At 41.2% G+C, this 26564-nt stretch overlaps 1 protein-coding gene across 4 annotated transcripts in view; it reads left to right on the top strand.

Moving 5' to 3' along the window:
• The first annotated feature begins 769 nt into the window (after positions 1–769).
• CBL (Cbl proto-oncogene) overlaps positions 770–26564 on the top strand; it is an 82075-nt gene continuing 56280 nt past the window's right edge. For 3 of the 4 annotated variants that reach the window (XM_058687019.1, XM_058687021.1, XM_058687018.1), the window contains exons 1-2: positions 770–1298; positions 19757–20004. In XM_058687019.1, coding sequence (XP_058543002.1) covers positions 1104–1298; positions 19757–20004 — 443 coding nt within the window. In that variant the 5' untranslated portion in view covers positions 770–1103. The remainder of the gene's footprint in view (positions 1299–19756; positions 20005–26564) is intronic. The other variant, XM_058687023.1, reaches the window with a different exon arrangement.

Consider the following 26564-nt stretch of genomic DNA (forward strand, 5'->3'; position numbering starts at 1 on the left):
TTAACAAATTAGGTCAGGGCACTTCCTTCTTCAGGAAGAAAGTTCCCTTTTTTCATAGTTTTTCCAACGAAGCTTTTAGATTAGAGAAGTGGAAATGACTGGAAACTGCTTTTGTTTCATGAGAGGAGTACTCCTCCGGCTAGGGCTCGCAGCTGTCTTTCTGTGGTCAAGGCCTGGTGCTGGGGATGCTAACCTGCGGTGCAATGCGCTGAGCCCGGGGAATCTTAAGCACATACCCAATTCCCAGAAAAGGAACTAGTGTTCAGAAGCCAAAAAAGGGGGAAATGTTTTGTTTTCAGAAGGTCAAAGGGCCTGGAAGAAGAGCTTGCGGCCTAAGTGTCTTAAGCCTTTCTGGAGTGTTCGTAATCAGGCTGGAACAGTCTGCAGCATTCGCATTCCTGTCCCTCGGTGCCGACTTAATGAGTTTAAAACACCAAAGGGGTGGGGAAATAACTTCCGTTTTTCTCCCACGATGTTTAGAAGCAAATGACTTTAAGCTCAATTTCCTTATTTATCAGGTATGTGGCGGAAGACTTGACGTTAAGTTTCTTTCTACGGCTAGCTGTCCTAATTTAAATACCCCAATCACCCCTCAAAGAGCGCCAACCTAACAACCCACAAGGAACATGGAGGGCTCGGCTTCTGTCTAACGCGCAGACTCCACCCCAGACCCCGCCCCTTCCTTTCCCGGATTCTCCAGCAGAGGGCGCAGGCGCAAAGGTTCTGTCTGGGCCCGCCCCCGGGGGCAGGGGAGGGGTAGGCGGCGCGGAAACTTGGCCTCGGCTTTCCGGGAGCTGTGGCTCGGGAGGGGGTGGCGCAGGAAGGGTCGCTACCCAGTCGGGACCGGGTCGCCGGCTTCCCGGAGCGCCGTGCGCTCCTCCCGTCCCCGGGCTTGCGCTCTCGGAAGGGGCGCGCCCGCGCGAACCTCGCTCCCGTCACCGCCCACTCCTCCTCCCCGCGGCCGCCCCTCCCTCCGCCCGGACAGCCGGCGGCGGCTGCGGCGGCGGCCGGGAGAGGCCCCTCCTTCACGCCCTCCTTCTTTCCCTCGCTCGCAGCGGAGCGGAGCCGGCGGACGCGGCTGGGCCCCCAACCCTCCCCGGGCCATGGCCGGCAACGTGAAAAAGAGCTCTGGGGCCGGGGGCGGCGGCAGCTCCGGGGGCTCGGGCTCGGGCGGCCTGATCGGGCTCATGAAGGACGCCTTCCAGCCGCACCACCACCACCACCACCACCTCAGCCCCCACCCGCCCGGCACCGTGGACAAGAAGATGGTGGAGAAGTGCTGGAAGCTCATGGACAAGGTGAAAGGCCTGCCCAGGACCCGCGGGAGCAGGGGTGGGCGTGGGCGGAGGGGGCCGAGGGAAGGGAAGGAAGGGACAGAGGAAGCTGGGGGAGGGGACGGGTCATGCGGGGCTGGGGAGGCGAGGAGCTGGGGTGACCCGGCCGAAGGGTGGGGGACGCGGGGGTGAGGAAGAGACCGGGAAGGTGGGGGTCGGCGGTGGGGGGAAGGGCTGCGGTTGGGAGTTGGGGAACGTTGAGGTAGTGTTTGGGGGTGGCGAGACAAAGATGGGGTGGGGGCTGGGGTGAAGGTTAACTGGGAAGCCACCAGGGCGGAAGTATAATGGGGGGGGTGCAGAGTTTGGGGCTCTGCAGGGTCTGGGGATGTGGGTCACGGAATTGGCCCCAGGAGGTAGGAGGGAGGGGGAGGGCGAAGAAGAGCGTGCAATTTACCGGCTGGGGCTGTTAGCTGGATGAGCAGTCGAGCTCTGAGTCGGGAATTAACGTTTATGGGCTCCGGTTGAGAGACCTGGGGTCAGGACAACTCCGTAGGCAAACTGCGCTCGGGGAGAGCCCATAGTTTTTTCTCATTAAGATATTAACACCAAGGTAAAAGAAATCAGGATGTTTAAATGGCCAAGGAAGGAACTTTCCTCTACCTCTAGCGCTGGGGCAAATTTTTATTCTCCAAAACATTGGATGTGATCCATTGCTGGTGCTGAGATTAAGCCACAAGTTCTGGTTAGAAACATTATCTTCTGAAAGATGTATTAACGGAGCGTGCTAAGCAGCAGATTCTGACTTCTTCCAGATTCTGACTGCTTCCAGAACTTCCTCCTCATGCTGCTTTTAGCTGGGTTCTACTTTTTTCGTGGCCGACCTGACTCCTTGTTACAGGACCTGACTTTTAAGCTTGTTCAATGAGCTTCTTGGCTTACCTTTTTTTAAAGCAAGTTTGAAAAATATCGCTTTTCTATTTAGCCATCAAGTGTGGCGTTTGGGAGAAGTTTACCTCATTATAGTGTCTGTAATGTAGTAGTCCAGAGTCCTTAAAAGTGCTTAAGCATTTTGAGAGCACCCAGTACAGTGTTTTCTTAGTATTTTTCACGTTCGTTAATTAACAACTTATTTTTGGAAAATTTCATATTGTCAGTGAAAAGTAACTGGAAGTATCTGGCATATTGTAAGAAAATGGTGTTATTTCCTCCAGAGGAAAATTGGTTTTCTCTGGTTCCTCTCTAGGTCTAGGTTCCTCTTCTGTAAAGTCCTTCATGGATTGTTTTGGACTAAAACAGCTAATAAGAATGATTATGAAACACTTGGCAAATATAAAAGTGCTGTATAAATGCTTAATAAGTCCCGTGCGTGCATTAACACTCCTGAAGTGCATACGAGTGGTTTCAGAGCCACTTTTTCGGGGCTGGTGTTTCTCATGTTAAATAATTGGTATTGTAGTTAATGATACAAGTTTTTTCATATTTATTACGTTGGTGGGTGTAGTTTTAATTTCATTATTTAGAAATTGTAATAAAACCGTTACAGAAAGTTAGGCATGTAAAGGAAACTTTAAATTCATTGACACCTTTAAAAACGTTTTTTTTTTCCTTAAATGTTTACTTATTTTTGAGAGAGACAGAATGCAAGTGGGAGAGGGGCAGAGAGCAAGGGAGACAGAATCTGAAGCAGGCTGCAGGCTCTGAGCTGTCAGCACAGAGCCCTGTGCGGGGCACGAACTCAAACCACAAGATCTTGAGATCGTGACCTGAGCCGAAGTCGGAAGTTGGACCCTCAACCGACTGAGCCACCCAGGTGCCCCTCATTGACACCTTTTTAAAAAAATACCAAATGTATTCAAGATCTGAAGTTTGTAGGTTTGCATTTTAGGGATTTACGGCTGAGGACTGAAAAGGTTCTCCTGGATTTAAAAAAAAAAAAATTGTATGTTTAATTAGTTTCTCGTGTAAGATACGTGTATGCGATATACCCAAACTTGTATGGATTAGAGACCTTTCCTTAAAAATAATAAACTTTTCCTCAAACTTTTGAATCTCTGTAAGGTAGTTCAAATAAGATCCTTTTTAAAGTTTTTTTCCTTCATTTCTTTAAAGTATGTGTATAGCGATGTGATTTTTTTTTTCTGCAGGATGTTTAGTTGTATGGGGAGAATAGGACTCACTTTGAGTGCTTTTCAGGTTTTGATAGCTTCAAGGGAAGTAGGTGCCCAGCTTTTCCTTTCTAGTGTTGGGAGAGAGGGATGTTTTATTCTTGTGTTGCTTGTCTTAGAAGGTGATTTTTAGTAATGTCTCTGCCCCATATCACAAATTACTAGTCTTGTTTCTGGTGTATTAGGCTGATAGGTTCATATTGCTCTCCAGATCTCCTAGTACTTTCATAAGTATTGGATTGAACTGTTTCTTTTATGCTTGCATATTTTTTTCCACGTTTTTATTTGGTAGAGTCTTAAATAAATGTCACTAACCCTTCTTCATATGGTATGATGTAAGTGGTAAAAAACTTACTGTCAAATCCACAATTGCCCCACACATTTATTGAATTCGGTTCTGAGTCTCTCTCTCATACCTGTTCTATCCTTGTTGAAGCTAGGTGAATATTATTCTAGCCTATCAATGATCAGTGTCTTGACTTCGTGCTGGGAACTGTTAGTCTCTTCCCCTCCCCCAGTATTGAATGTGTGCAGATGGAGAAGTTGGCATAAGTCATGGGTTCTGGTCAACATAGGCCCAATTTACTAATCCATTGTGGAACTTAAACTCATTGTCGGAAAAATCCTTGTGCTGGGACACTTGTTATTAAACAAAAGACATGGTCAACCTCTGTTTTGCCAGCTGAGTATATTGTAATAAATACTTGTGTAAATACCTGTGTGTGAAAAAAGTGGCTGGGAAGAGAGGATTGGGCAGGGGAGTGGAGAGAAAAATCCTATAGATTGCCTTAAATGTAAACTTAGAAGTAGTAAGGTATCTAGTGAGACTCAAAATTCCATTACGAAGTAGAGCAGGAGTTGGCAATCTGTTTTTGTCAAGGGACAGTAAATGTTTTAGGCTTTGCTGGACACATACTTAGTCTTGTATTCTTTGTTACTGTTTCACAACTCTTTAAAAAAGTAAAAGCCATTCCTAGCTTGCAGGTGGACAAAAAGAAAGGGCTGGCGGTTGTAGTTTGCCTGCCCCTGAAGCAGAGCAACATACTGGCTATATTTTAGGTCTGTTATGTTTTTATTTTGAATTAGCTTATATCATTAAAACACTAAGGTGTTGATTTTTTTTAATGAGATATAATTTATAAGAGAATTTATAGTTCCCTTATGATTTTAAGGGAAAAAGCTTCCCTTTAAGGCATGAATTTTAAAAAAGTATTTTCAAAAGGTGATCATTCTGCTACCTGCCTTCTTCTGTTTGTCCCACCTCTGTCCCACCACCCCCCAAAAAATACCTTGAGTAACTTCCTGTATTTGGGAAGTAAGATGCACTAATTAGAATTTATGATTCAGTGTATTTCATTGGACTACATCCTCCTTTCTTCCTTCCTTCCTTCCTTCCTTCCTTCCTTCCTTCCTTCCTTCCTTCCTTCCTTCCTTCCTTCCTTCCTTCCTTCCTTCCTTCCTTTGCACACTAAGTCCCAGGCATACTGCTAGGTGTAAATTCTTACACTCCAGATTACATTACAGTGATGAGTGACTGCGTAAGTATGTAAACAGTGATAGGAGAACTCTTAAGTTTAAACTTATTTTTTCTGTACATATTAGTTCTGTACTCACCTTAACCTCTTGAGATTGTAAATTCCGTGAGGACAGCACAGCGACCATGATCTGCTTATCTCCTGCAGTGTCCAGTTATGAGGACTTATACAATAGTAAGAGCTTTGTAAATATTTAAATTGCTTTGTGTGTTCTGAAGGGATAACTGAAAAGAAAACGTGTGGGGGTGGGAATAAATTTTAACCACATTAAACTTATTTCTTGCAGTAGCCCTTCGGTGGTATCATCTCTTTTATAGATGGAGACACCTGGGCTCAGAGATGTTACGTAATTTAATTTAGTTAATGGTGGAGCCTGACTTGGAATCCAGGATAACCCACCTCCTTAGGCTTGGTTATTTCCTCCATACAGTACCTTCTCAGGTGTTCCACAAAGCGTCAGTAACAGAAACCATTCAGCAAGTGACCTGTGTGGTTACAATAGTCCTCACACACACACACACACGTTCATTAACGCACCCAAGCAAAGTAGATATTCTCTTGAAAAATAAGGTAGCATTTAATACCATCCAGTGAAATGTCTGTTATCTGCTTTCAAGTTCAGTGTTTGCATTTCTTCAAATTAATGTGTACTGGTTACTTTGCATGGTGGTCACAGAGGCTTGTACACTTCATTTTCCTCTTCTACTTAATTTGTGTTCTCTGCGGTAGTATTTATCACTTTTTCATCCGTTTCTCCCTTCGCTAGAGCTCTTCAGGACCCAGGCTCTGTCTTGATATCAGTTCCTGGGCCTAACATGTGGTACTTGCTGAATGAAGTGCAGACATTTAACAAAATAAAATGAGGTCAAAACATAGTCCCTCCTCATTTTTTGTATGATTGATTAGGGGGGAATCAGGTAGGGAATCCCCCCCCCTTTTTTTTTAATGTTTATTTATTTTGAGAGAGAGAAAGCAGAAGTGGGGAAGGGCAGAGGGAGAGAGAGAATCCCAAGCAGGCTCTGTGTTGTCAGTGAGGAGCCAGACTCGGGGCTCCATGTCACAAAGTGTGAGGTCGTGACCTGAGCCGAGATCAAGAGTTGGAAGCTTAACTGACTGAGCTACCCAGGAGCCCTAGGAATCTTCTTGAGTGCTGAATTAAAGTATCATTTACTTAAAGTAGTTTTACCTTTTTCGATTATAAAGGTAATATATACAGTCATTGTAAAACATGATTGTGTTGTTTTTATGCTATTAACTCCCCAAAAGGATGTAAAATTCTTCATAATTTCTTATGAAATGAGCTCACTTGAGCATTTCATGTGATTCACGGTAGAAAATTTGAAAGGTATATAGAATAAAAGTGGGGTTGGGCCAGGGGAGAAGAGAATTTGTTCTGTTCATTTTATAGCTTTGGCTAAAGTTTTTGGTAATTCTTGCTATAGTAAACCTTGTTTTGTTTTGTTTTTTTGAACATGCAGTGTAGACTTGGCTTCAGGAGTAGAACCCAGTGATGTACCAGTTACATATAACGACCAGTGCTCATCCTGAAAAGTGCCCTCCTTCATGCCCATCACCCATTGACCCCGCCCCCATCAACCCTCAGTTTGTTCTCTGCATTTAAGAGTCTCTTATGGAATGCCTCCCTCTCTGTTTTTATCTTATTTTTCCTTCCCTTCCTTTCTGATCATCTGTTCAGTTTCTCCGATTCCGCATGTGAGTGAAATCATGTGATAATCTTTCTCTTATTTCGCTTAGCCTAATACCCTCTAGTTCCATCTGTGTTGTTGCTCATGGCAAGATTTCATTCTTTTTCACTGTCGGGTAGTATTCCATTGTGTTTATATTATGTACCACATCTTCTTAATCTATTCATCAGTTGATGGACATTTGGGCTCTTTCCATAATTTGGCTATTGTTGATAGCTCTGCTATAAACATTGGGGTACATGTGCCCCTTCGAATCAGCATTGTTGTATCCTTTGGCTAAATTCCTAGTAGTGCGATTGCTGGGTCGAAGATAGTTCTATTTTTAATTTTTTGAGGAACCTCCGCACTGTTTTCCAGAGTGGCCGCACCAGTTTGCATCCCCACCAATAGTGCAGTAGGGTTCCCTTTGCTCCACAACAGCTGTTGTTTCCTGAGTTGTTAATTTTTGCCATTCTGACCGGTATGAGGTGGTATCTCCTTTTGGTTTTGGTTCGTATTTCCCTGATGGCATGTTGAGCATCTTTTCATGTGTTCTGTTTGCCATCTGGATGTCTTTGGAAAAGTGTTCCTGTCTTCCGCCCAGTTCTTCACTGGATTATTTAATTTTCGGTAGTAAACCTGTTTTTAGTATGTTGTTGGTATGTTTTTAGTATACATACACTAAACCTGATATGGGGATGGCAACCATGGGCAAATTGATCTATTCCTCTTTCATTGGAGTTTGTGTTATATTCAAACATAATAACGTTTATGACGTGAAAAAAACCCCATTTCCCTAATGATTAACCTAGATCATTAAAAGAAAAACAAATTAAGTATTAGTTTGGAAGCTAAGCCTAAGCTTCAATCACATTTTTTTAAATTGGTTTTTTTTTTTCAACGTTTTTTTAATTTATTTTTGGGACAGAGAGAGACAGAGCATGAATGGGGGAGGGGCAGAGAGAGAGGGAGACACAGAATCGGAAACAGGCTCCAGGCTCCGAGCCATCAGCCCAGAGCCTGACGCGGGGCTCGAACTCACGGACTGCGAGATCGTGACCTGGCTGAAGTCGGACGCTTAACCGACTGCGCCACCCAGGCGCCCCTCAATCACATTTTTTAATGAAGCTGTTAATTCTGATCTACGTTAGGTTTGTTGAAAGTAGGGGGATTATGACAAGCAAGTCATTGTGAAATGTTTTCATGATTAGCACATTTTGTGCTGGAAGGAAATAGGTGGGAGTAGTCAACCAGGAGCACTGGAAGCCAGCCTCAGCTCTGTCCCCACAATGTTCCTTCCTGCAGCAGCTTCCAAAAGGAGGAGGGGAAAAGAGTGCAAATTTCAAGCCCTGGGAGGATTTGGTGCTACTCTCATAGATGCTCCTGCGATTCCTTCAGAAGAAATCCACAGATGACTCTGGGTCTCCTGTCTGCAGCTTTTGGGATGGATGATGAGTCTTTCTTAGCAGACTCTGCTTCCTAGGCACCCTGTCAGAACCATCTCTGGTCACTGCCTTTCCTCTGGCTATGGGATCAGCCATGAGGAAGTCTTAAAATGAGACCAGCTTATTGGTAGTTCAGTGAATGGGATGGGATCCTAATTCCTGCCTCTTCCTTTCTTAGACCTGCTTTGCATAGGTGTAACACTCTTTGTGAAAAACAGTTTAATGCAGATCAAAATGTCTCCCTTTACTCTCACACCTTCAAGTGACTACCTCTCCAGAGGTACCTGGCATCTATAGCTTACAGTCCGTCCTTATCCATTTCCCTAAGTGGCTCTGAGAAGGCTGGATGGACACCTTTTGTCCTTGAAAGATTTATCAACTTGAGCAAGTTACTGACTTCTTAGCATTTACTCCCTAAGACTGATAGCTGAGTTCTAATCATTCCTTATATTGTAGACCAGTTTGCAGTTTCACATCTGATACATCAAAAATCTCAAAACAGTGTGTTTTAGGAGAATGAAACTGAGATACAGAGAGATTAAATAACCTAAGTCACCCACCCATCTAATACTTTTGTTTTTTTTTTTGTGAATCTTGAACTGGTATTCAGATTCTTTTAAGTGATTCTTGTAAACACGTGCTTCTCATACTTTAACATGAATTCAGACCATCTGGGGATCTTGTTAAAAATGTAGAGGCTGAATAGATCTGGGGTGGGGCCCATGATTCTGTAGTCCTGACCAGCTCTCAGGTGATGTCCATGCAGTTGGCAAAGGGACCGTGCTTGAAGTACCAAACCTCCATACCACAATTGCTTTTATTTTAGGTAAGCTTGCTGGATTTTTTTTTTTTTTTTTGGAAGAAATGGCAATAAGATATCTTGGTTATGTTGAAGGTTTTAATTATTATGTTCTTAAATTTCAAAAGTAATTTATACTCAGAATTAAACATTTTTAAACCAAAGTGGGATTCTTTTTAATTAAAAGAATATTTTTTAAGTTTATGTATTTTGAGACAGAGAGAGAGGAAGGGGATCAGAGAGAGGAAGAGAGAGAATCCCAAGCAGGCTCCGTGCTGTCAGTGCAGATCCCGACTCAGGTCTTGATCTCATGAACTGTGAGATCATGACCTAAGCCAAAACCGAGTCGGTTGCTTAACTGACTGAGCCACCCACGTACCTCAAAAGTGGGACTTTAAACAAAAATGGTTCTAGAATTTTTTTTTAAAATTTGCTAAATTGTGGAGATTTTCCATGTTAATACCACATATAGGTCTTCCTGAATTTTAAGGATTGTATAAGATTTCATAATTAAATATGTTTACTGAATTCATATTAACAGTCTTTTTGTTTTATTATTTCTTTAGAGAGCGTGCAGGGGAGGCACAGAGAGAGGGGAAAGAGAATCTTAAACAGGTTCCGTGCTCAGTATTGAGCCCCTATGTGGGGCTCAGTCTCCCGACTGTGAGATCATGACTTGAGCTGAAATCAAGAATCAGATGCTTAACTGTGCCACCCAGGCACAGTATTGATAATCTTCTAGGTTATTTCTGATTTTAAATATTAGAAACTGTGCTGTAGTGACTATCCATTTTGTGGTTTCTGAATATTTCTTTAGAATAAACTCCCAGAAATGAAATGTGCTGCGTCAAAGGACTCGCACGTCAAAGTTTTAAAAATATATATGCCCTCCAAAAATATATATTGCCCTCCAAAAAGTTTGCTTCCGACCACAATCTTTGTCTAGTTTGTTGATTTAAATGATTCCTGGGGCACCTGGGTGGCTCAGTCGGGTAAGCGTCCGACTCTTGGTTTCAACTCAGGTCATGATCTCATGGTTCAGGGACGCTGATAGCGTGGAGCCTGCTTGGGGTTCTCTTTCTCCCTCTCTCTGCCCCTCCCCTGCTTGCTCTCTTTCTCTCTCAAAATAAATAAACATTAAAAAATATATATGATTCCTTGTTACCTTAGGTGAAAATTATGGTGGATCTGATCGCAATCACACTTTTCCTGAACTCAAGCTATATGCCTGGTGCTGGGGAGTTAAAGATGAATCAGTGTACTCAGACTCTGGTGATGTAACTGGAGTCGTACAAAGGCTCTGGGAAGCCTCTGTGGGAATCATTAGGCAAACCATGACTTAGTCCCTGAGGACATGAGAAAGGGGACTGGGAATGGGGAGGGCTTTAGAGCAAATTGGTGCCTCTGCGACATCCTGAGCCACAGTTACATCTCAATTGGGCCTGACATCCAAAAGCGATGCTAAAATCGTCTAATTTCTAGCTCATGCTGAGTATTTGGTTTGAAGTTGCACCAGTGAGTCCGGATAGAGATTTTTTTTTTCCTTTTAAAAATAGGATATGTGTATAAAAACTGCATGTTTAAACTATCAGCACATGTAGTTTCTTTAATATCGTACATTGTGTTGGATGTATTTTTTTTGTGTGCGCAGTTAATGTGATAAATGAAAGTAATGAGATTGGTAATTAGTTGTAAGTGGCATAGTGTCTTTAATAAATAGTGTTGGGTGGTATTTGAGAAGTGTTAGGTAGTAATTACAGTTCAAATCCCTGAATGGAGTTTTGATAAATCAATAATGGAGAATAGTAATTAGAAGTAAAAGGCTTTTTTCTTGGGGCCATTATCTAGTGATGATATGTTTCTTAAAAAAAAAAAAAAAAAAAAAAAAAGTATAGGTTTCTGATTTCTCTTTAAAAAATATTTAAAAGCTTCACTGTACATTTATACTTGTAAAACTTAAATCTCTTCAAGTTTCTGTGTTGATGAGTTTCTAAAACTTGAAGCTTTAAGAAAGTGTTAAGAAACACTTAACAGGGCTTTAGAAATTAATTGATCACTCTCATTTATAGAAGCAGAAATTCAGATCCAGAGAGGTGAATAAACTTGCCTAATGTCAACAGAGCCAGTTAATGTTGGTCATCAGACTAGAACCCAGGTTTCCAGACCTGGTGTCCTCCCTGCTATATCTCCTGCTCCCTTGAGCAATATGGAGCCTTTTAAAACTGTAGTCAGATTCTACATGTTTTATGTTGAATTCAACATACTGAATACTCATTAAAAAAAAAAAAAATTTTTATGTTTATTTCTGAGACAGAGAGCATGAGTGGGGGAGGGGCAGAGAGAGAGGGAGACAGAGAATCAGAAGCAGGTCCCAGGCTCTGAGCTGTCAGCACAGAGCCCGACGCGGGGCTCGAACTCACAGACGATGAGATCATGACCTGAGCCGAAGTCAGTCGCTCAACCGACTGAGCCACCCAGGCGCCCCTGAATACTCATTTTTAAGGTATAAAGCTTAATCACGTTAAAATATTTTAATGTTTATTTTTGAGAGCATGAGCAGGGGAAGGGCAGAGAGAGAGGGGACACAGAATCTGAAGCAGGCTCTAGGCTCTGAGCTGTCAGCACAGAGCCCGACGTGGGGCTGGAACCCATGAACTGTGAGATGACCTGAGCCGAAGTTGGACGCTTAGCCAGCTGAGCCACCCAGGCACCCCTATCATGTTTTAACATATAAAAATGTTTGAAAAAACTTCCATGGATAAGTTGAGGTCTATAGAGATAAAAATACTTAGTCATTCATAGTCCTATATGCTTAGAGTTTTCTGCCTAATTAGAAATTCACATTCCTTAGCGTTAGAAAGGAGTCTGTGTTCAGAGTAGAATTAGGTTTAGGCACTGTTCTTGGTACCTTTTCTCTTTTTATAAATTTAGCTATTTCCAAGCATAATTGTATTCCTCTTTATTGTGACCATAGCACTTTCCAAATTTTTTTTCTATTGACCATTGAGCCTTGGCAGAAGCAAAGGGAGGAGCGAGGCCAATGAGAAAGCTATTATGAATGGGCTGTATGGCAGCTGTACAAGGATGCTGTTGCTTTCCCAGAGCTAAGCACGTTTCTTTTTGGCGTTGTTTTGAGTGACGCTGTAAATGTACAGGCAGAGGTAAACAAAAGGAAGCCATTTTTGCTATTGGAAGACTTGGAAGACAAAATAAAGTTGGCCAAGTAGAGGACACACTAAGCAGGAAAATATTTTATCTTTTTAGAAATTTGGGGGGGGGAATGTTTTTTAAGCTCAGAGTGTCCATTTATGCTTTAACTATGACTGCTAATTTAAAGTTCACTAAGTAGTAAAGGCAGGTTGTTAGCTTTTGAAGTTTGTTGACTATTGACTTGAATTATTCACAAAGCCTTTTTTGAACTTTTTCCCTAGGGATTATACATATTTAGGGTGTTTCTCTTTCTAGAAGATTTTAACATCAAAAGAGTAGGTCTCTATGTTTTCTTTATGTCTGCATTAGTGTTAAAAACTCAAGAGCTAGTGGTAGAATGCTGATTTCCCTGGTCATCGGAGGATTCATCTCAAAAAGATCTTGAGAAAAGCAGACATTTAATCTACAAATGATCTTTACAAGGTCACATTTGAAGGAGGGACAAATAATACTTGTGGAAGGTACATGGTACCAGCTTGAAAATGCAAGCAAATCAAATGTTTTGGAGACATTTTTTAACGCATGATGTTTTAAATCTGGTATGTTATGAGAAGTGATATATTTTTCAATTAATTGTCATAAACATTTATTGGTTGCATATTATAGGTTGGACATTGTATGTAAGACTAAGCAATTTTATTTTCATTTTGTTAGAAGGAAGCATGTCTTTTTTCCAGAGGTATTAGGCAAATATTGCATTTTAACCTAAGTTCTGTGAAGTTAATGCACTTACTTTTCTTTTTTTTCACATTTATTTATTTATTTTGAGAGAGACAGAGACAGTGTGAGTGGGGGAGAGGCAGAGAGAGAGGGAGACAGATAATCCCAAGCAGGCTGTGCACTGTCAGCGCGGAGCCCGATGTAGGGCTCGAAGTCATGAAACTGTGAGATCATGACCTGAACCGAAATCAAGAGTTGGACGCTTAACCGACAGAGCTAACTAGGGACCCCAGTGCCCTTATCTTTAAATAGGGAGACCATGTGGGTTGGTGTGTATCGCCCTGGATATAAATGGAAACTCTTATTGGGAGCTCTGCTGGATTTGTGCCTTTGAAGGAGTGGTGGTTACTGTAGCTTTTGCAGATCGTAGGTTACCCTGTTCTCGGGTGGCCTGCTGCCTTTTCTCTATCCTTTGGTCATCAGTCAGAGAGCATGCAGGATTAGGAAGTTGGAGTGGCGTGAACCAAGATGGTAGAAATAATGGTACCAGTTCCTGGGAGTCATCAAAGGGTGATGTGTTCTCTCTCACTCATCTTCGGTACATAATTCTTGCCTACCCTGAAGATAAGCCTGGTCAAGTTGTATGGAAATGGGGAGGGGAACTAACATATTGAGTGCCTACTTTATTGGAAGTTATACAGGCCTTTCATAAGTGTTCATTGTGAGTAGGTATTATCTCTGTTTTTGCAGATAATTTTTTAATTTTAATTGAAAGCTTAAACATTTTTAATTTTTTAAAAATTTCATTGAAAATTTAAAAAGGCTGTATTTTAGGCTTTATTGTAATATCTCCTTGTTAATTCCCTCCCTCTTCCACATCTCTCTCTTGCTCTCTCTACTTTGCTGTCTCCATTTTAGTCTCACTGATGTTTTTATTCTTCAAACAAATCTAGACCTGTTTCACTTTTGGACTTAAAGATGACCCGTCCTCTGGGCTCCTCTTCTGCTGATACTACCTGGCCAGCTCCTTTGTGTAATTTCAACTTTTAGTCCAGATTCATCTCAGAGAAGCTTTCCCTGTTCACTGGCCTAGAGGAGTTGTTCAGCATATTCTTACTATGTTACTCTAATTCTTTGCATTGAGTGTGCTATTTTTCTTTATATTGAAGTATAATTGACATGGAACATTCTGTTAGTTTCAGGTGTATAACATGATTCTGTATTTGTATACATTACCGAACGATCACCACAATAAGTATAGTTACCATCTGTCACCATACAGAATTACAAACCTGTCCTCACAAAAATTTTTTTCTTACAATGAGAACTTGTGCGATTTACTCTCTTAGCAACTCTCAAGTATGCAGTACAGTATTATTGACTGTAGTCCCCAAGCTATATATTACATTCCCATGACTGAAGTTTATACTTTTTGACTCCCTTCGCTCATTTTGCTGACCTCCCAATCCCCCCTCCCCTCTGGCAACCATGAATTTTTTTCTCTGTATCTATGAGTTTTATTTGCTTGTTTTATTTTTTTAGATTCTACATATAAGTGAAATCATACGGTATTTGTCTTTCTCTGCCTTATTTCACAGCAGAATACCTTCAGGGTCCATCCATGTTGTCAAAGATGGTGAGATTTTATTTTTTTTTATGGCTGAGTAGTAGTCTCTTGTGCATATATACCACATCTTTTCAAGTTCTTAGTTCAGGATTACACTTTTTATTTTATTTTTTAAACATGTTTAGTTATTTTGAGAGGGAAAGAGTGCGAGCAGAGGAGGGGCAGAGAGAGGAAGAGAGAGAGATTCCCGGTTGGCAGTGCAGAGCCTGATTCTGGGCTCAATCCCGCGACCCATGAGATCATGACCTGAGTTTAAATCACAAGTCAGACACTTAATTGACTGAGCCACCCAGGCACCCCCTACCACGTCGTCTTTATCCATTTATCCATCAGCGGACACTTAGATTGTTTTCGTATGTCGGCTCTCGTAAATCATGCTGCAGTGAGCATAGGGGTACATGTATCTTTTCAAATTAGTTTTTTGTTGTCTTCAGATAAATATCTGGAAGTGGAATTATTGGATTCTATGGTAGTTCTATTTTTAATTAAAACATTTTTTTTTAAGTTAGAGAGAGAGAGAGTGAGCGAGCAGGGAAGGGCAGAGAGAGAGGGAGAGAGGAAATCTCAAGCAGGCTCTGCACTGTCAGCATGAAGCCTGATGCGGGACTTGAACTCATGAACCGTGAGGTCATGAGCTGAGCCAAAACCAAGAGTCAGATGCTCAGCTGACTGAGCCACCTAAGTACACCTCTATTTTTAATTTAAAAAAAAAAAAAATTTTTTTTTTTTTAAATGTTTATTTATTTTTGAGACAGAGAGAGACAGAGCATGAACGGGGGAGGGGCAGAGAGACAGGGAGACACAGAATCGGAAGCAGGCTCCAGGCTCTGAGCTGTCAGCACAGAGCCCGATGCGGGGCTTGAACTCACGGACTGTGAGATCACGACCTGAGCCGAAGTCGGATGCTTAACCGACTGAGCCACCCAGGCGCCCCATATTTTTAATTTTTTAAGGAACCTCCATACTGTTTTCCATATGACTGCGCCAATTGACATTCCCACCAAGAGTGCATGAGGGTTCCCTTTTCTCTACATCCTTGTCAACACTTCTTTTTGATACTAAACATTCTGACAGGAATATGGTAGTATCTCATTGTGGGTTTGATTTGCATTTCCCTGATGATTAGTGATGTTGGTCATGTGCCTGTTGGTCATCTGTATGTCTTCTGGGGAAAAATGTCTATTGAGACTTTTGCCCATGTGAAAATCAAGAGTTTTAAAAAAGTTTTTTTGGGGGCACCTGGGTGGCTCAGTCGGTTGGGCGTCCGACTTCGGCTCAGGTCATGATCTCGCGGTCCGTGAGTTCGAGCCCCGCGTCGGGCTCTGTGCTGACGGCTCGGAGCCTGGAGCCTGTTTCGGATTCTGTGTCTCCCTCTCTCTGACCCTCCCCTGTTCATGCTCTGTCTCTCTCTGTCTCAAAAATAAATAAACGTTAAAAAAAAAAAAATTAAAAAAAAAAGTTTTTTTGTTGAGTTATAAATGTTCTTTATGTGTTTTGCATGTTAACCCCTTACCAGATACCTGATTTGCAAATATCATCTCCCATTCAGTAGGTTGCCTTTTCATTTTGTTGATGGCTTCCTTTGCTGTGCAGGAACTTTTTAGTTTGATGTTGTACCATTTATTTTTGCTTTTTTGCCCTTGCTTTTGGAGTTTGATCCAAAAAATCCTCATCAAGACCCATGTCCAGGAGCTTGCCACCTGTATTTTCTTCTGGGAGTTTTATGGTTTCAGGTCTTAGAACTTTGTGTTTTTTTACTTCTTTTTTATAGTTTATTGCCTGATTGCTCTCCGATTCAGGCATGTTGTCTTTTCACTTCTTTATCCCAGTGCTTGGCATATATTTATTGAATACGTGCACTGAGAAAAGTCAAAACCATCAGGAACAGCCTTCAGCTTACTGCCTTCATATCTCTGAGTTTATCTCTGAACCTGCCCTCCCTGCCTTTCTTCTGTTTAAGAGGAAGGAGGTAGCCTTTCTTTTAATGGTGTTTAGTGTTTCTAGCTGTGTGGTAGATCTCATTCCCTGTTGTTTGCCAGAAACCTTAGCTTTTCGTTTATCTTTTTCTCTTCTGATTCTTTCTACATATAAATCATGTCCAATTTTCTCTGAAAATAAAACCTTTTAGTTATAGACCTCTTGTAGTCTTTGTTGGGTCTTGATCTCTTAGTCTTATTGTCAGACTCTCCTACCTCCCTCCATGGACTAACCTAAGGAAGCTCTCATTTTAGTTGTTTTTATTATAAATATACTGTAAAAATATATTCTGAATTATAAACAACTGACTTACAAATGAGGTTTTGGAATGTAACACTTGTAAATTGGAGACTGTTTTATTAATATGAGTTCTTGCTGCTAGCATATAGTTGTCTTCTGAGGTAGAGTTTTTTTTTTCTTGGCTATGTTGTTCCCTTTTGGCTTAAACCTTTGATAGGATGAGCAGCTTCCTAAAACACTGTTAAAATATTCATACATCAGATTTTGATATCAGATCAGATATTGATGCAGCTTGTGTTGATTTGGTAGGGTTATACGGGACTATTTTTCAAGAGTTCAGGAAATGGTGTACAGAGAATAGAACACCTACCTGGCTTTAAAAATGTATCAACTTACTCATCGTTTGAAGAGTCATTGATGATTAGTTATTAAATGGGAATTTTACAGTTATTCTAGATGGACCTCATTTTTCCACTTCTGGGGCACCTATCCTAAGGAAATAATCTAATGTACAGAAGAGTATCATGCCCAGTGATGTCCATCACAGTCATACTTGGAGCAGTAAAGACTTGAAAACAATGTAAACGTTAAAACAAATGGGGGGGGGGGTGATGTTTGAGATATGTTATGGTATATCCATAGAATGGAATCATTTAAACATCACAAAAAGGTTTATAATGAGCTTTTGTTGACTCAAGGAAGAAATCGGTGTTTTTAAGTGTGAAATAAAAAGCAAGATGTTACACTTCTCTCCTCCGACTGGTACACAATGTTAGGTAAGTTTCAAACCAAATATTGCTGATAATTGGAAAAACCAGAAGACCCTCAAGAGCTGTGAAGGCAGTAAGGAATTATGAGGCCAGGTTCTGGAAGATACGGAAAGCTCTGAGAAGTTTGCCTGATGTTTGAGGCTACCTTGCCCATGAGGTCATGGCTGATTCTGGAAGTGACCGTTGAAAGGCTGAGTAGACTTTGCAGTAAAAAATGCAGTATCTGCAAAGCACAATAAAACAAGGCACACCTGCCTGGGAAGAAGTCAAAATATCAACATTAACAGGAGTCTGGAAGAAGTTGATTGTAACCCTCATGTAGACTTTGAGGGGTTCAGGACCTCAGGGCAGGAAGTAGCTGCAGGTGTGATAGAAATAACAAGAGAACTAGTTGGAGAAGCAGAGCCCAAAGATGGGACTGCATGGCTGTAATCTCAGGATCAAACTTGAACAGATGAGGAGTTACATCTTACAGAGGAGCGAAGAAACTGGTTTCTTGAGATAGAATCTCCTGGGGAAGATGCTGTGAAGACTGTTGAAATGGTAGCAAAGGATTTAGAATGTGACATAAACTTAGTTAATAAAGCAGTGGAAGGATTTGAGAGGACTGAAAGATTTTCAAAGAATTTCTACTGTGGGCATAATGCTATCAAAGAACATCTCCTGGTACAGAGAACTCAATCATGAAAGGAAGAGTGCATCGAAGCAGCAGACTTCACTGTTGTCTTAATTTAAGAAGTTGCCATAGCCACCCAACCTTCAGCAGCCACCACCCTGGTCAGTCAGCCGTCAGCATTGAGTCAGGACCCTCCACCATCAAAAAGGTTACAACTCACTAAAAGCTTAGGGGATGGTTGGCATTTTTTAGCAATAAAGTATTTTTTAATTAAGGTATGTACGTTTTTTAAGACCTAATACTATTATACTGTTAATAGACTATAGTAGAGTATAAACATGACTTTTATATGTACTGGGAATCCAGAATACTCATTTGACTCATTTTATTGAGATGGGTGCTTTATTGTGGTAGTCTGGAATCGAGCCTGCAATATCTCTGAGGTATGCCTGTGTAGTTTGGATATAGGTACATTTAGACGTATTCTGTGTATTTCAAATATATTCTTCGATTCTGTACATGTGTTTTTACTCTTTGTACGGTATCTCGTGAACAAGTTCTTATAAAGTGGTAGAATTTAAGTAGCTTTTGTATGTGTGTGGTTAATGCTTTTTATCCTGTTTAAAAAAGTTTTCTCTCTCATGAAGTAATGAAGATAATTTTCTTCTATTATCTTTTCAAGCTTTATAGATATGCCTTTCACATTTAGGTCTATAACCCACATAGTTCTTTGGTGTTTTGCTTTTGTTTTTTTGCTTTTTTATTTATTTATTTTTGGGATAGTGTAAGGTGAGGGTTTAGTTTGATTTTATTGTTTTTCTATATGGATACCCAGTTGTCCCACTACTATTTTTGGAAAAGACCACTCCTTTGTGATAAGTGAAGGGTCTGTATACGTGTGGGTCTGTTTCTAAGCTTTTCTGTCCCACTAATTTATTTGTTTTTCCCAGACACAGAAAAATCCATGTAAGTGGCGAAGTACAAAATAAGATGGTAGGAATAAATACAAATTTATCGGTCATTGTAACAAATATAAAATGTACTAAACTCACTAGTTAAAAAACAAAGGTTGTTACCTTGAGTTTTAAAAATACAGCTACCTGTTCTCTAAAAGAAACCTATATAAAACATCAGGACTCAGAAAAGTTGAAAGTAGAAGATGGGAAAAAGAATTATCAGGCAAATTCTGGAGGTCATTTATATGGCAAGGAATGGCGTCTCGGTTCGGCTGCATGCTTTACTGGGTTCAGGGCCGCTCTGCTCCCTCACCCCAGTGGTTGTTAAACTCTGGCCTCTGCATTACTTCCCAGGGTAGCCATGTGTTTGATTTTATATAGAGAGGGGGAGGGGCAGAGAGACAGGGAGACACAGAATCCGAAGCAGGCTCCGGGCTCCGAGCCGTCAGCACGGAGCCGAATGCGGGGCTTAAATGATGAACCGCAAGATCATGACCTGAGCCGAAGTCAGACGCTCAACTGACTGAGCCACCCAGACGCCTCTAGCCTGCTGTGTAATTTCTGAACCGTTAGTCTCTTGTACGGTTTTAAGAACCCACCCTTCCAGGGGAACCACTAAAAATGGAAAATCATTGTCCACAGGCAGGGGTGTTACAGATCATCTCTTAGGGTCTTGTGCCTTTTTTTTATATTTCTGCAATCGAACACATATTTTGTAACTTTTTTTTTTTAACTTGAAAAAGGATATTGTCCTTAAGATCCTCCCAGTAATAGCCCTTCTTTTCCATTTGTTGCAGGTGGTGCGGTTGTGTCAGAACCCAAAGCTGGCGCTAAAGAATAGCCCACCTTATATCTTAGACCTGCTGCCAGATACCTACCAGCATCTGCGCACTATCTTGTCAAGATATGAGGGGAAGATGGAGACACTTGGAGAAAATGAGTATTTTAGGGTGTTCATGGAGAATTTGATGAAGAAAACTAAGCAGACCATAAGCCTCTTCAAGGAGGGGAAAGAAAGAATGTATGAGGAGAATTCTCAGCCTAGGTAATGGCAAATACCACACAAATACTTATTCAGGTCTGTGACTGCCTGAGTGGGTGACACACAGAAGTAGTTGAATTGGTTTTAATATTTATGTCAGCGAGAATGCAACGTTGACATTTGATTTAAAAGTGTGCTGTTACTATGTTTATTTTTGAGAGAAAGAGAGGGAGAGACAGTGTGAGCGGGGAAGAGGCAGAGAGAGAGGGAGACACACAATCCGAAACAGGCTCTAGACTTCCGAGCACAGAGCCCAACGTGGGGCTTGAACTCACAAACCGTGAGGTTATGACCAGTTGGACATATTAATTCATCTAGAACAAGTCATAAAAATGTAAATTCTCCTTGAACTTTTTAGGTAGTAAATTACTCTCCAGGAGTGACATGAATTAGGAAGGACGGGATTAAGTTGGCATGTGTGACGACTGAAGCAGTAACTTACTAAATGGTATCCTTGTAGCCTACCTGCCACTCCTTTGACTCTGTTGGCTCAGATTCCAGGAACCCTCATCTCTCACTTAAAATTATACCCACATCATTATTCGTATTACCTTTACTATGACGAATTACTCAGGTTTGGTCCAGAGTACCAGTCTTTTCTTGTTAAAAAGATCTCTGGCAATTGAATTCAATCTGTGGGAACCTTTGTAACTCCTAGGTTTATAGGAACGTGAACTTTGTTCCTTTAAAATATTTAAATTTTATGACTTTTGTTAAAATAAAACCCTGACTATGTGGGCTATAGCTAACTGGTGATTTTGTATTGCTAAGTTTTTAAAAAATAATTTTCCTTTATTAGGTACCAGAACTTTAAAATTTAGTTTTAACATCTGCAGTGAACTAGGTTCTAATTGTAGGAGGTGAAGAGGGGAGTTAAGCTCTCAATTGAGGTACTGTGTTAGATCGCTTAATAGAGATATGGACAAAATGCTGTGTGAACACAGTTTGGCCTAGTAGCATCAGAGAATTTGGCACAGAGGAAGTGTTATTTGAGCTAGGTTTTAGGAGGGCAAGTAGAAATTTCCTAGTCAGTGAAATGAAGAAAAGGCCTTTAACACAGGGGCGTGAAAACATAGGCTCTGTATGTTGAAGGAAAGGGAGCAGTCTACTTTGGCTAGAATTAGGGAAGATAAGTGAGCTGGGAGTACAGGGTGAAGTCAGGTGGTAACTGTTCTATTACTTCTAGACAGTCCCCTATAGATCATACATACGCTGCCATGATTTTTAAGATTTTTTTTAAAGAGCACTGTTACAGTGAAATTATAGATTTTCCAGTCTTCGAGCATACTGAATATTTAACTTTTTTTTTCAATGTTTGTTTATTTTTGAGAGACAGAGCATGAGTGGGGGAGGGGCAGAGAGAGAGGGAGACACAGAATCTGAAGCAGGCTCCATCCAGGCTCCAAGCTGTTGGCACAGAGCCCGACGTGGGGCTCGAACCCATGAACCGTGAGATCATGACCTGAGCCAAAGTCGGACGCTTAACCGACGGAGCCACCCAGGCGCCCGTTAACTTTTTTTTTAAACAATGAAATGTTCATCTCTGAGTGGCAGTATGGTGTACTAGTTAAGAGGATGGACTCTGAAGCCTGTGTTTGAATTTTAACTTGGCACTTAGCTCTTTGATCCCTCAGTTTCTTCATCTGTAAAATGAGATAATAGTAGTACTTTCCTTGTAAGGTTGTTGGGAATTATTGAGAGCTTAGGACAGTGATTGGCACAGTGAAAGTGATAAGTGTATTAGCTCTAATTTGAATCATCTTCCTCATTTTCTTCACTCTAAACATAGCTTGTTGTACAAGGCTGAGTATTCGTGACACTGCCAGATCCTAATGAAGTATATAGACCGATTTGTCCTAACTGAATGGCCTCATACTATTGTTTCAAGTTCTTTTGCAGTTTTTTTTAACCCAAAGGCCATGAGGTTTTTACTTTTTCCTTTTTTTGTTTAAACAATGTACACCACGATGGTTCAGCAAGGAAGCAAATGCTATGAATACGAAAGCTGCAGTTGGCAATATACCCCATCTAGAACCCAGGGAAGGTGAATTAGACAGAAGTGGTAGTCATTCTAGTTAAACAATCAGGTAACATCATGACGAGTCGGTTTGCAGCATCAGAACTGTCCATTTAAGTTTCTTTCTTAATGATCAGAGGTCCCACGTTGTCTTGTCTCTTCATTGCGTTTGTGTGAATCCATCACAGACTGGGAACTTTTTGGACCTCCAGCAGTGGCAGTACACGAGCTTTTATTTCCCGAATCTTCCATGTCAAAAGCATGTACTACCTTAGGGTTGTCTTTCTGGATGTGAGGGTTCACCATAGATTTGTGGGATGACCTTTTTTTAATGTTTATTTATTTTGGGGTGGGGGATAGGGACAGAGACAGAGTGCGAGCAGGGGAAGGGCAGAGCGAGAGGGAGACACAGAATCCGAAGCAGGCTGCAGGCTCTGAGCTCCAGATCCCGACGCGGGGCTCGAACCCACAGACTGTGAACTCACGGCCTTGAGCCGAAATCGGACGCTTAGCTGACTGAGCCACCCAGGCGCCCCTTGTTGGATGATCTTTAATGTAAAATCTTTTGTGAGCCAGATAATCCAGTCGCAGCTGTACTGGCAGCAATAGTAACTGCTGCCATCCATTCACCTTGCGTGCTGGAAGTCAGACACGTGGTGCCGCTGCTTGCAAAGCGTGTGCACGGGACACTGAGCACAAACGGGCTGTCACAGAGGGCCCTCGTTTGCCTTTTTTTTTTTTTTTTTTTTTTTTACTTTACTGTTAGTGTGCCTGATACTTTACCCCAGTATTCCTGGGGAATATCAGTTTTATTCCCCATAATATAAAGTTTTTAATATACTATGGGTTTAATACAGCAAGATTTGTACAAGTTATATGTAAAGTGAGAATAAATTTCAGTTGAGATACAGTTTTTTTTTTTTTTTTCAATGAAGGAAAATGGCTTTACTGTATGACCTTTGTGATCTGTATTTTGGTTTCTTAGAGGCTTTTTTTCCTAATCAGTTTTGGTTTTTTTTTGTTTTTAGTTTATTTTGAGAAAGAGAGAGAGAACGAGCGGGGGAAAGGCAGAGAGAAGGTGGGACACAGAGGAGGCAGAACAGGCTCTGCGTTGACAACAACAAGCCTAATGTGGGGCTTGAACTCCCGAACCGTGAGATCATGACCTGAGCCGAAGTCAGATGCTCAGCTGAGCCACCCAGGCGCCCCTTCCTAATCGGTTTTTTATTTTTTTAAAGTTTATTTATTTTGAAAGAGAAAGCATGAGGGAGAGAGAACCCCAAGCAGGCTCTGCACTGTCAGCGAAAAGCCTAATGCAGGCTCCAGCCCACGAACTGTGAGATCATGACCTGAGCGGAAGCTGGATGCTTAACCGACTGAGCCACCCAGCGTCCCCCAATCAGTTTTCACATTGAGATGTTAACATATCATAAAATCCACCCTTTTAAAGCATGGAATTCAGTGTTTTTTTTATTATGTTCACAAAATTGTGTCACGTCCCCAGTGTCTAATTTCAGAATGTTTCCATTCCGTCAACAAGAAACATCATACTCATTAGCAGTCACTCTCCGTTCCCCACTCCTGCTCCGTACCCCTGAACCCCTGACAATCACAATCCTTTCTATCTCTGAAGATGTGCCTGTTTTAGGTGTTTTACATAAGTGGAGTTCTATAACATGTGGCCTTTTTTGTTTGGCTTTCATAGCGCATGTTTTCACAACTCATTCACGTTATAGTGTGGGTCAGTACTTGATTCCTTTTTAATGGCTACATAATATCTGCTTGCGTGGGTATATCACATTTTGATTACAGACAGACATCTTCGTTTCCACGTGACTATAATGAGTAATGCTGCTGTGAACATCTGTGTGCAAGTTGTTGTGTGGCCATGTTTTCTTGGGTATATACCTGAGAGTAGAATTGCTGAGTCATAGGGTAACTTTTTTGAGAGAAAGAGAGTGCACTAGTGGGGGAGAGGAAGAGGGAGAGAGATAATCTTAAACAGGCTCCAAGCCTAGCCTCAGGCTCCGTGAAGCTCCACGAAACTTGGTCATCTCATGACTGAGATCCTGACCTGAGCCAAAATCAAGAGTTGATTGCTCAACCATCTGAGACACCCAGGCACCCTCTACGTTTAACTTTTTGAGGAACTACAAGACTGTTTACCACAGCAGCATTTCACATTCCCCCAACAACGTACACGGGTTTCAGTTTCTTACCAACACTTGTTATTGTTTTTGTTTCTGATTATAGCCATCCTACTAGGTATGAAGTAGGTATCATTGTGGTTTTGATTTGCATTTCCTTAATGAGTAATAATGTGAACATGTTTTCATGTGTTTATTGGCTGTTTGTATATCTTTTTTGGAGGAATGTCAATTAAAATCCTTTGCCCATTTTGGGTGGTTTTTCTTTATATCGTAGAGTTGTAAGGGTTCTTGACATATTCTGGATACTAGACCCTTATCAGATATATGATTTACAAAATTTTATTTCCATTCTGTGGGTTGTCTTTTACTTTCTTGTTAGTATCAGTTGAAGTACAAACGATTTTAATTTTGTTTTTTTATTAAAAAAAAATTTTTTTTAATGTTTATTTATTTTTGAGACAGAGAGAGACAGAGCATGAATGGGAGAGGGTCAGAGAGAGAGGGAGACACAGAATCTGAAGCAGGCTCCAGGCTCTGAGCTGTCAGCACAGAGCCTGACCCGTGGCTCCAACTCACGGACCGTGAGATCATGACCTGAGCCGAAGTCGAACGCTTAACCGACTGAGCCACCCAGACACCCCCAAACGATTTTAATTTTGATGTCCACTATTTTTTCTTTGGTTACTTGTGCTTTTGATGTCATGGCCAAGAAACCATTGCTTAATTCAGTGTCATGAAGATTATGCCTGTGATTATTCTGAGTTAACTTCTGTATATGGTCTAAAAGTAAGGGTCCAACTTTATTCTTTTGCAGGTGGGTATCCTTTAGTGCCAGCACTGTTTATTGAAAAGAACACTCTTTCTGGGGCACCTGGGTGGCCCAGTCGGTTGAGCATCTGACTTTGGCTCAGGTCATGATCTCATGGTTCGTGGGGTCAAGCCCCATGTCGGGCTCTGTGCTGACAGCTCAGAGCCTGGAGCCTGCTTTGAATTCTGTGTCTTCCACTCTCTCTCTGTCCCTTCCCCTGCTGGTGCTCTGTCTCAAAAATAAATAAACATTAAAAAAAATAAAAAGAGAAAAAGAACACTCTTCCCCGTTGAATTGGCTTGATGCACTTGTCAAAAGTCAATTTACCATATGTAAATTTTTATTTTTAGATGTAAATTTATATGTAAATTAAAATTTTTATTTCTGGATTCTTTCTGTTCTGAAGACCATTGGGTATGTGTCTTTCCTTATGCCAATATCTACACCATCGGGTTTTTTTCTTTAAAAAAAATTTTTTTTTTTAACGTTTATTTATTTTTGAAAGAGAGAAAGAGAGACAGTGTGTGAGCAGGGGAGGGGCAGAGAGAGAGGGAGACACAGAATCCCAAGCAGGCTCCAGGCTCTGAGCTGTCAGCACAGAGCTGGATGTGGGGCTTGAAACCACGAACAGTGAGATCATGACCTGAGCTGAAGTTGGAAGCTTAACCCACTGAGCCACTCAGGTGCCCCCCTACACCATCTTGATTACTGTAGCTTTGTAGTAAAGCTTTGAAATCAGGAAGTGTGCTTTGTTCTTTTTCAAGATTGTTTTGGTTATTTGAGGTACCTTGAGATTCTTTATGGGTTTTAGGATCAGCTCATCAATTTCTACAAAAAGAGTGGCTGTAATTTTGCATTGGACTGGAAGATCAATTTGGGAAGTATTGCTATGTTAACAATACTAAGTCTTCCAATCTATGAACATGGGATATCTTTCCATTTATTTAGGTTTTTTTAAAAGTCTTTGAACATTGTTTTGTGGTTTCCAGTGTACAAGTTTTTCACCTCGGCTTAATTTGTTCCTAAGTATTTTATTCTTTCTGATGCTATTAAAAATGGAATTGCTCTTCTGATTTCACTTTTGGATACTTTATTGCTGGTTTATAGAGCACAATTGATTTTTATGTATTGATTTTATATCCTGCAACTCTGCAGAACTCATTTATTGATTCTAGTAGGGTTTTTTGAAGTTATTTTTTTTAATGTTTATTTTTGAGAGAGAGAGAGAGAGAGAGAGAGTGGGGAGGGGCAGAGAGAAAGAGGGAGAGACAGAATCTGAAGCAGGTTCCAGACTCTGAGCTGTCAGCACAGGGCCTGACGTGGGGCTCAAACTCACGAGCTGTGAGATCATGACCTGAGCTGAAGTCGGATGCTTAACTGACTGAGCCACCCAGGCGCCCCTGTTCTAGTAGTTTTGTAGTGGATTCCTCAGGATTTTCTTTTTTTTTTTTTTTTTTCCCTCAGGATTTTCTACAAACAAGATCATGTCATGTGAATAGAGGAAATTTTACTACTTCTTTATGGATAACTTTTATTTCTTTTTCTTGCCTACTTGTGTTGTCTAGAACCTCATGTTGAATAGAGTTTA

The sequence above is a fragment of the Neofelis nebulosa genome, chromosome 10 (genome assembly GCF_028018385.1).
Source record: "Neofelis nebulosa isolate mNeoNeb1 chromosome 10, mNeoNeb1.pri, whole genome shotgun sequence".
NCBI lineage: Eukaryota > Metazoa > Chordata > Mammalia > Carnivora > Felidae > Neofelis > Neofelis nebulosa.